At 40.9% G+C, this 11,019-nt stretch overlaps 1 protein-coding gene across 1 annotated transcript; it reads left to right on the forward strand.

The window, feature by feature from the left end:
* The first annotated feature begins 346 nt into the window (after nucleotides 1-346).
* Nucleotides 347-6,091, forward strand: LOC118366996 (ADP-ribosylhydrolase ARH1-like). The gene is made up of 4 exons (XM_035749911.2): nucleotides 347-581; nucleotides 816-1,163; nucleotides 4,141-4,504; nucleotides 4,990-6,091. Exons 1-4 carry the CDS (start codon nucleotides 485-487, stop codon nucleotides 5,402-5,404), a joined length of 1,224 nt encoding a protein of 407 aa, XP_035605804.1. The 5' UTR covers nucleotides 347-484; the 3' UTR covers nucleotides 5,405-6,091.
* The last annotated feature ends 4,928 nt before the right edge of the window (nucleotides 6,092-11,019 follow it).

Genomic DNA, 11,019 nt, shown 5'->3' on the forward strand with positions numbered 1-11,019 from the left:
AGATTGTATACAAAAAGTAAAAAATCTTCATGTTTTGCTGTGACTTGTTGTAGGCTCCTAAATGGAGCATAAGGTTACAAATCAAACCAAATTAAGAAAAATAAAATAAAAGACGAAATAACTCCGCCAGAGTTTCTATTTTGGGTCCCAAAGCCCGGATAAAGGAGGAGGGTTGGAATTGTGCCATTTAAAAAAACAAGACTCGATAGAAGAAAGTTAATTTGTCGTTCTAAACATATTGATGGAGTTTTTTACTCACTTTTTGTCTCTACCACGACGTTATTCCCCTCTCCTACAGCATCCATCACAACTACGTTCACGTGGCCAATTATGCAAATTAGGCGATGATGTCATTCAGCGACTTTTAGGACAGCCAATAGCTACTTTCCTTACTGAGGAGTTGGCAACACTGCCCAGGAAGTGTTTGTCATTTTTTTTAAGGAAGTGCTTTTCATGGCTCGTCGTGGTTTAATTGTTTCCTTGTATGGAGCTGAGCGGGATTGGATTCTACATAATCGAAACTACACAATCCCAGGAAGGGAACCGAACCTCAAGGTCTGCCTATCAACCACCAGCACAAGGTATCAATTTACTGCACTAGCTCGATTTGCATTATGTAAATTCAACAATTCTACACAATACATTCATATCGCTACATTCTGTGACGTTTGTCTTTTATCATTGAGATGGTTCAGTGACGCTCATTATGGTTGACAGCCTCATGTCTCGTCTCAACAGCTTTTTTCTGTATTTTATATTAATCGACATTCAATGTCATATTCAATTAGTCAATGATCCAATGGAATATCTTACAGAAGTGATTGAACACCAACCAGATCTCACCATGTCAGACACGGTCCCCCTGGAACAGAGGTACAAGGCCAGCATGGTCCTGAGTGGAGCAGGAGATGCCCTGGGCTACAACCATGGTACCTGGGAATTTGAAAATGATGGAGTGTTAATACATGAGCAAGTTCAGAAGAGAGGAGGTCTAGAGAAGCTGGATGCCATAGACTTCCCTGTTAGTGATGACACCGTCATGCACCTGGCTACAGCTGAGGCTCTGGTCAAGGTGGGGGAAGGAGCATCCCTCCCTGTGCTGTATCGAGCCCTGGTGGAGAAGTACATTGTAAGCATGACAGACATGGCTGGAAGAGGAGCAGGTATGTAACAGTTTATATTCCTTTGAGGTGTGTCATGTTGTGTTAACATGAGAGGCAAATGGTCATATTTCTGCACGGTACACTTAACTTAGATATAATTTTTTATTTTATTTATTTAACTAGGCAAGTCAGTTAAGAACAAATTCTTATTGTCAATGACGGCCTAGGAACAGTGGATTAACTGCCTGTTCAGGGGCAGAACGACAGATTTGTACCTTGTCAGCTCGGGGATTTAAACTTGCAACCTTTCGGTTACTAGTCCAACGCTCTAACCACTAGGCTACCCTGCCGCCCCAAAGTAGGGGACTTGCATGGTTCTGACTGACCTTTACACTAAAAATCAATCTGTGACCACCGTAGATCGAAACGGCTTGCATTGAGCAATAGCCCTGCTTCCCACGTACACAGTAGTATTTTGTTATGAGCCTGTGTGACGTATGATTTGACATCTGAAACCACTTTAAGCTGGGATGTCCCTTCTACCATTTCATTCGCTCTTCTGACTGTCCATCAACTCCTAGCTGAACACTACCTCACAGGTGAAGCACATTGCCTGCGATCGTTACATTATAGTACAGCAGGAGAGTGTGGTTTCATCACGGTATTAGAGTGTTGGACTAGTAACCGGAAGGTTGCAAGTTCAAACCCCCGTGCTGACAAGGTACAAATCTGTCGTTCTGCCCCTGAACAGGCAGTTAACCCACTGTTCCTAGGCTGTCATTGAAAATAAGAATTTGTTCTTAACTGACTTGCCTAGTTAAATAAAGGTAAAATAAATAGACAATATTAGCATGCAATGAAAGGTGCGTTCCTAACGAGTTCTGGAAGCCAATCTAGAGCTCTGTGAGATGTTCACAGATTGGGGTAGATGTTTTGATCAAGAGAGACCTTTAGAAAATTTGCACACTAAACATTTCTGCAAACAAATATTTTAGCATTTACATTTTTTGTCATTTAGTAGACACTCTTATCCAGAGCAACTTGCAGGAGAGTGCAGACATTTTCATATTTTGTTATTTTTTCAAACTTGTGAAACTAACCCACGCATTGCAAGCACCATGCTCTACCAACTGAACCACCACAAGTATTTTACAGTTCTAATGAAGGTGAAATCTTTGTCATTTTATAATTTACAGTTTTGTTGAATAGGAAATACAGTTGAAGTCGGAAGTTTACATACACCTTAGCCAAATACATTTAAACTCAGTTTTTCACCATTCCTGACATTTAATCCTAGTAAATATTCCCTGTCTTAGGTCAGTTAGGATCACCACTTTATTTTAAGGATGTGAAACGTCAGAATAATAGTAGAGAGAATAATTTATTTCAGCTTTTATGTCTTTCATCACATTCCCAGTGGGTCAGAAGTTTACATACACTCAATTAGTATTTGGTAGCATTGCCTTTAAATTGTTTAACTTGGGTCAAATGTTTCGGGTAGCCTTCCACAAGCTTCCCACAATGAGTTGGGTGAATTATGGCCCATTTTTCCTGCAGCTGAGTCAGGTTTGTAGGCCTCCTTGCTCGCACACGCTTTTTCAGTTCTGCCCACACATTTTCTATAGGACTGAGGTCCGTGCTTTATGATGGCCACTCCAATACCATGACTTTGGTGTCCTTAAGCCATTTTGCCAAAGCTTTGGAAGTATGCCTGGGGTCATTGTCCATTTGGAAGACCCATTTCGACCATGCTTTAATTTCCTGAACGATATATTAAACGATGTCTCAAGACATCTACATAATTTTCCTCCCTCGTGATGCCATCTATTTTGTGAAGTGCACCAGTCCCTCTTGCAGCAAAGCACCACCACAACATGATGCTGCCACAAGATGGTGTTTTCGGGTTGCAAGTGTCCTCCCTTTTCCTCCAAACATAACGATTGTCATTATGGCCAAATAGTTTTATATTTGTTTCAACAGACCAGAGGACATTTCTCCAAAAAGTACGATCTTTGACCCCATGTGCAGTTGCAACCCGTAGTCTGGCTTTTTTATGACGATTTTAGAGCTGTGGCTTCTTCCTTGCGGAGTGGCCTTTAAAGTTATGTCGATTTATAGGACTCGTTTTACTGTGGATATATAGATACTTTTGTACAGGTTTCCTCCAGCATCTTCACAATGTCCTTTGCTGTTTTCTGGGTTTGATTTGCACTTTTCGCACCAAAGTACGTTCATCTCTAGGAGACAGAATGCGTCTCCTTCCTGAGCGGTATGGCGGCTGCGTGGTCCCATGGTGTTTATACTTGCTTGGTACCTTCAGTCATTTGTAAATTGCTCCCAAGGATGAACCAGACTTGTAGAGGTATCCTTTTTTTTGGCATGGCTGATTTCTTTTGATTTTCCCATGATGTCAAGCAAATAGGCACTGATTTTGAAGTTGGGCCTTGAAATACATCCACAGGTACACCTCCTATTGACTCTAATGATGTCAATTAGCCTGTCAGAAGCTTCTAAAGCCATGACATCATTTTCTATGCTGTTTGACCGCACAGTCAACTTAGTGTTTGTGATCTTCTGTATTGTGATACAGTGAAATAATCTGTCTGTAAACAATTATTGGAAATATTACTTGTGTCATGCACAAAGTAGATGTCATAGCTGACTTGCCAAAACTATAGTTTGTTAACAAGAAATTTGTGGAGTGGTTGAAAAATGAGTTTTAATGACTCCAACCTAAGTGTATGTAAACTTCAGACTTCAACTGTACATCATATAAATATTTCACACTTTCATGATTTGTATCATATTTGTATTGTGCAGTTGAGCATTTGTCCTCCAGTGACCTCAGCAATTTATATATTTTTTTACCAGAAAGGTGAGATTTAAACATTTATTGGAGTATGCAACATTACTAGTTATTATGGCCCTATCATCAAAAATAATTACTTTGGGGGTTTTTGTAGATAACATTTAGTTACATTTAAACCCACATGTTGACCTCCATTCAATTGTTATACTCCCTCTGTCTACGCTGTAGGCCTCACCTGCCTCAACAGTGTTGCAATGCACAGACAGAGAACTGATGAGGACATTAAGATTCCCTTCAACAAGATGGGCGGAGGGTGTGGGGCAGCCATGCGGGCCATGTGTATCGGCCTGCGCTTTCCGGACCCTGAGCAGGAGCACCTGCTGATAGCAGTAAGTGTGGAGAGTGGGCGTCTGACCCACCACCACCCCACAGGCTACCTGGGAGCCCTGGCTACAGCCCTGTTCACGGCCTACGCAGTGAGGGGCACCCTGCCCGTGGAGGCCTGGGGACACAGACTCATGGAGGTCCTGGACAAAGCCAAGGAGTACGTTAGGCATTCGGACAATTGTGTGGAGCTGAACATGGCGCACTGGTGAGGTCTTTGTTGTGGTTGGCTGCAGAAGAGGCTGGTGGGCAGAGTGGAACGGTGTCAAACACATGGTTTCCATGTCTTTGATATGTTAGATACCACTCCATTCCAACCATTACAGTACGCCTGTACTCCTATATCTCTGCCCAACAGCCTCCTCTGTTTGACTGTATGCAGGTCACACTTCACACAATGTTCTTGCGCTGCAGGAAATGCAGGTGAACTTCTTGGTTTATGTAAATTCACAGAACTGCACTAACACTCAGTTATATTAACAGTATTCCACATTTTATGTAGCCTCATTTTGCCAGCTAATAGCCTAACCACCGATCACGCAACATTATTGGCTAAACGATAAATTCCTGTTGCTGCAGAGTTATTTTGCAGCAACAATACAGGCCAAATTAAATTCCTACATCTATGGCTGGGTTTACAATGTAGAATGATTTGTAAGGTTCATCTGCTTCTGACTAATCTCATTTTTCCAGGGACTACTTTGGAATTCAGTGGAAATCCTATTTAGAAAAGAGAGGCATTCTGGATGGAAAGAGCAAACCTCGGTTCCCAGACTCCTACGGTGTGAAGGAGAGGGAGAGTTTCTATAGGGCGGTGAGCTTCAAGGGTTGGGGTGGCGCCAGTGGGCATGATGCTCCCATGATAGCTTACGATGCCCTCCTGAGGGCAGGCGACTCCTGGGTTGAGCTGGCCAATCATGGCTTCTTCCATGGCGGGGACAGCGACTCCACGGCCGTGATCGCTGCTGCCTGGTGGGGCGCACTTTTCGGCTTCAGAGGGGTGCCAGAGATCAACTACAAGAGGCTTGAGTACCGTGACAGACTATCCAAACTAGGGGAACAGCTATACAAGCTCAGGGGGAAACCTCTCGGTTCTTTGAAAGTGTGATGCAAATTAAACCAATAGATGGTTAAAGGTGAAATTCATTACATTTCCTGCAGATCTGTAATTTCATCTACTTAAACTTTTTTTGACACTAATTTTGCATCCCTTGGTTTTTAAAAAACATATTTTTAAAGAATATTACTGGATCTGGAAAGATTTATAGAGTATTTATGATCTCAAACTGCAGTCTACCTACTGACTAGGAGATGGAGCCAGAATGTTCTGTATAATAACAAACATTTTCTGTAATGGCAACAGTTTTTATTTATTTCTAGCCTATAATCAAGTCTTCACTAACATACATTGATGCTGCAGTTGTTGCACTATTATTGTACCATTTTAGCTATGGCAGAGTGTAAAAATGGACTGTTTTACTTCTGATTAGACTGATGCTAAATTAAGTCTACAAGTACAGTGGTGACCAGAGGGTGGCAGTGTAACTTAACAAATCACTCTTGAAACTCTCTTTCCTGTCTCGCTCTCTCAATTTATTCAATTTCAATTTAAGTTCTTTATTGGCATGGAAAACAAAAACAAGTGAAATGGATCATTAACAAAAGTGAAATAATAACAAATTAACAGTAAACATTACACATGTTCCAAAATAAAGACATTTTAAATGTCTTATGTCTATATACAATGTAACGATGTACAAAAGGGAAAATAAATAAACATGGGTTGTATTTAAAATGGTGTTTGTTTTTCACTGGTTGTCCTTCTCTTGTGGCAACGAGATTGTTCTAGCAGTTCTCACATAGGAACTTCATTGGGAGGAAGGATGTTTATTTGGCCACTCTAGGCCCTTTTTAGACCTATTAAGACCATGATCTGTGAACTGTACATGATTCAGACACATCTTGGTGTCATTATACTCTATATAGTGTTCTCTTAAATATTGAGTACTGTATGTCTAGATTCTGAAATACAAATGTTCACATTCATTTATTCAACATAAAAATATGAGTATCTCAACTGATTTAGCTTATTTTTAGACATTGTTTGTAATGTAACATTTCCAGAATGGGCTCTCTGGTACTTTTTAATGAAATTACCCATTTCTATACATCTACATTATAGCTCATTAACCAATTACAGCCCCCCGTTAGGATTTCACATTCAGCAAGTCACCAGCATAGGGAGTTCTCTTTTAATCCATTTTCCCATTCATTGTGTTGGTGCTGATTGTAAAATTGACCACACCTTCAATTAGCATAGAGCCCACTGGAAAGGTGATGTACTTGTTGAGTGTATTGTTCCAAACAATATGGTCTTAAAATGAACGGTAAAACTTGACACCTAGTATCATAATATGACACTGTCATGACCCATATATTTACAGCTGTTGTGACATATATTGCATTTTATAGCTGGTTATGACACCTACATAAGTGTCAAACGTGTTATTTCCCTGCCTAGAAGTTTCCTTTTGTTTGAAAGTTTGTTTCTTAAATCCTTTGTTGTACTCATAACATTTTTTTATTCATATTTGAAATTACTTGTAGAAAACACTGCTTCTTGACAGTATCAAAGTGTATGACCATCCCGTCACTTGACGTGGACTAAGAAAATACACCGAGTATACAAAACATTAAGAATGGCCATGACAGACTGACCAGGTGAAAACTATGATTCCTTATTGATGTGACATGTCTTTAGACAATTGAGACATGGATTGTGTGTGTCATTCAGAGGGTGAATGCGCAAAACAAAATATTGAAGTGCCTATGAATGGGGTATGGTTGTAGGTGCCAGGCGCTCTGGTTTCTGTCAAGAACTGCAACAGTGCTTGTTTTTTCTCGCTCAACAGTTTCCCTTGTGTATCAAGAATGGTCCACCACCCAAAGGACATCCAGCTAACTTACAACTGTGGGAAGCATTGTATCAAGTCAACATGGGCCAAGTCAACATGCACATTAGTGTATAGTTTGAGAAACAGACGCCTCACAAGTCCTCAACTGGCAGCTTCATTAAATAGTACCCACAAAACGCCAGTCTCAACGTCAACAGTGAAGGGGCGACTCCGGGATGCTGGCCTTCTAGGCAGAGTTGCAAATAAAAAGACATATCTCAGACTGGCCAGTAAAAAGAAAAGATTAAAATGTGCAAAAGAACACAGACACTTGACAGAGGAACTGTACCGCAGTAATGCAGGTTTGTTGGCCTGCTTGCTGGCACACACTTTTTCAGTTCTGCCCACAACTTTTCTATAGGACTGAGGTCAGGGCTTTGTGATGGCCACTCCAATACCTTGACTTTGTTGTCCTTAAGCCATTTTACCACAACCTTGGAAGTATGCTTGGGGTCATTGTCCATTTGGAAGATCCATTTGTGGCCAAGCTTTAACTTCCTGACTGATGTCTTGAGATGTTGCTTCAATATATCAACATCATTTTCCTCCCTCATGATGCCATCTATTTTGTGAAGTGCACCAGTCCCTCCTGCAGCAAGCACCCCCACAACATGATGCTGCCACCCCCGTGCTTCACGGTTGGGATGGTGTTCTTTGGCTTGCACGCCTCCCCCTTTTTCCTCCAAACATAATGATGGTCATTATGGCCAAACAGTTCTATTTTTGTTTCATCAGACCAGAGGACATTTCTCAAAAAGTACAATCTTTGTCCCCATGTGCAATTGCAAACCGTAGTCTGTCTTTTTTATGGCGATTTTGGAACAGTGGCTTCTTCTTTGCTGAGCGGACTTTCATGTTATGTCGATATTGGGCTCGTTTCACTGTGGATATAGATATTTTTGTACATGTTTCCTCCAGCATCTTCACAAGGTCCTTTTGCTGTTCTGGGATTGATTTGCACTTTTTGCACTGAAGTATGTTCATCTCTAGGAGACAGAACGCGTCTCCTTCCTGAGCGGTATGACGGCTGCGTGGTCCCATGGTGTTTATACTTACGTACTATTGTTTATACAGATGAACATGGTACCTTCAGGCATTTGGAAATTGCTCCCAAGGATGAACCAGAGTTGTGGAAGTCTCCCAAAAAAATGTGGAGGTCTTGGCTGATTTCCTTTGATTTTCCCATGGTGTCAAGCAAATAGGGCACTGATTTTGAAGGTAGGCCTTGAAATACATCCACAGGTAGACCTCCAATTGACTCAAATGTTGTCAATTAGCCTATCAGAAGTTTCTAAAGCCATGACATAATCTTCTGGAATTTTCCAAGCTGTTTAAAGGCACAGTCAACTTAGTGTATGTAAACTGGAATTGTTATACGGTGAATTATCATTGAAATAATCTGTCTGTAAACAATTGTTGGAAAAATGACTTGTGTCATGCACAAAGTAGATGTTCTAACCGACTTGCCAAAACTATAGTTTGTTAACAAGAAATTTGTGGAGTGGTTGAGAAACGAGTTTTAATGACTCCAACCTAAGTGTACGTAAACTTCCGACTTCAACTGTAAGTGTATTTGCAGTGTATTGTAACCCATCCAATCTCCTTTCTCTAAACCATTGAGGGAGGTAATGCACAACCTTATTTGTTATGTTGTACTCAGATTGCAAGATCTGTCCTTGAAAGTATTTATTTATTTTATAACAATGCATACTCTCAAATTATGTTGGTTTATAACCATAGAAGACTGTATTAAAAAAAACAGCAAAATGTTGGAGTGTCTACTCACTAGAGACAAAGAAGACATATGGATACATTCCCGGACCTCCAATACAAGATTTTGAGGAAGCGGTTGGAATCTGGTGGCGGGATGCCAAGGAGAAGAACCCTGAAGACTTGGAGTCTACCCCCTATACCTCCACCAACAACTGAGGAACTTGTGCATTCACAAGTGAGAAGAGTAAAAAAACTGAAGGCAGGAATATCAGGTAGATATATCATCAGACCTCAGAGTGAGTTATAACAAAGCCTGTAGGGGATGATACCAATGCAGTTGATTTTTATTATACCTTTATTTAATTAAGCAAGTCATTTAAGAACAAATTCTTATTTTCAATGACAGCCTAGGAACAGTGGGTTAACTGCCTTGTTCAAATTCTTATTTTCAATGACAGCCTAGGAACAGTGGGTTAACTGCCTTGTTCAGGGGCAGAACAACAGTTTTGTACCTTATCAGCTCGGGGGTTTGAACTTGCAACCTTGCGGTTAGTAGTCCAGCGCTCTAACCACTAGGCTACCCTGCCGCCCCGATAGTTGTCTTTTTATAATTTCACAGTATCGCAGTGGAGGCTCCTCGGAGGAGGAAGGAGAGGACCGTCCTCCTCAGTGAAATTTCATAAAAATAGTGAAACACAAAACAAATATTTTCTGGGATGTCGAAATAATTTCAGAATGATTTAAAGCTTCCATCGCATCATCCATTAAAAGTTAGATTAAAGAGCGACGTTGACGCAGTGCATGTTTTTTGTGTGCGCTCAAGTAAGCTTTCCAGTTTACACCTGTATTTATTTAGCAATGATGATAATGCAATCACTCCAGACAGACCCAAGCAAAAACTAATTCCAGAAATGTTGGAGTAGCCTACGCTACACCAAAACATGAGAGGTCTGATGCATCACGGGCCACAGTCTACTTGTGACCATTTCCATTAGAGATGGGTTCAGTGGTTTCCCAGTTCATGGCTCTCTGTACGGCCTTCTTCCAGCGAGCATATCGAAACTCACTCTCTTCAGGGTTGATTTGTGGCTCAAACTTCTCAGAGGTGACCTCACATGCTGTATGCGATGAAAACGAGACGATGTTTCATTCTGATCAACCGTAATCTACAAATAAGAGCAGCTGCATACAGCTGCATACCTGCTGGCCCATTTGGTCAGGGTGAACTAATTGATAACGTTGTGTATTCATAGTTCATTTGTGTGTCAGGATAAAATGTGAATGTGTTCAAATTTGGTTTATATTCAAAATTGGGCTGGCTAGGCTGTCTATATGTTTTCAATCCAAAATTATTAACTGGAATTAATCACTCAACATAATAGTGATGACAGTACATTTTTTATGAAGCCTAAAGTTGCATAGGCGTGCATGATGCATAAAGCAAGCTTAGCCCTGTGAGTTCTATTGTCTATCAGTTGTCTCTGTGTCTGGGTAGAGGAAATCCCCCTCTTAATCTAGTCTAAATATAATTAATATGGACAAGCAACAGGTTGCTGCAGTTTGACAGGGTTTTCATCCCCCAGGGCCAGGAGTATTTTTCAGGATATTTTTAAAACCATGTGACCTGATTGGGGCGGCAGGTAGCCTAGTGGTTAGAGCGTTGGACCAGTAACCGAAACATTGCTAGATTGAATCCCCGAGCTGACTAGGTAAAAATCTGTCGTTCTGCCCCTGAACAAGGCAGTTAACCCACTGTTCCTAGGCCGTCATTAAAAAAAGGTTAAATAAAATTAGGAAAAACTGGTCCCATCATAGCCCTTATAAAACTTTTTTTTAACTGATTAAGCACTGTCATACCTTATAGGATCAAATCAAATCAAATCAAATTTATTTATATAGCCCTTCGTACATCAGCTGATATCTCAAAGTGCTGTACAGAAACCCAGCCTAAAACCCCAAACAGCAAACAATGCAGGTGTAAAAGCACGGTGGCTAGGAAAAACTCCCTAGAAAGGCCAAAACCTAGGAAGAAACCTAGAGAGGAACCGGGCTATGT

The sequence above is a fragment of the Oncorhynchus keta genome, chromosome 34, assembly GCF_023373465.1.
Source record: "Oncorhynchus keta strain PuntledgeMale-10-30-2019 chromosome 34, Oket_V2, whole genome shotgun sequence".
Taxonomy (NCBI): domain Eukaryota; kingdom Metazoa; phylum Chordata; class Actinopteri; order Salmoniformes; family Salmonidae; genus Oncorhynchus; species Oncorhynchus keta.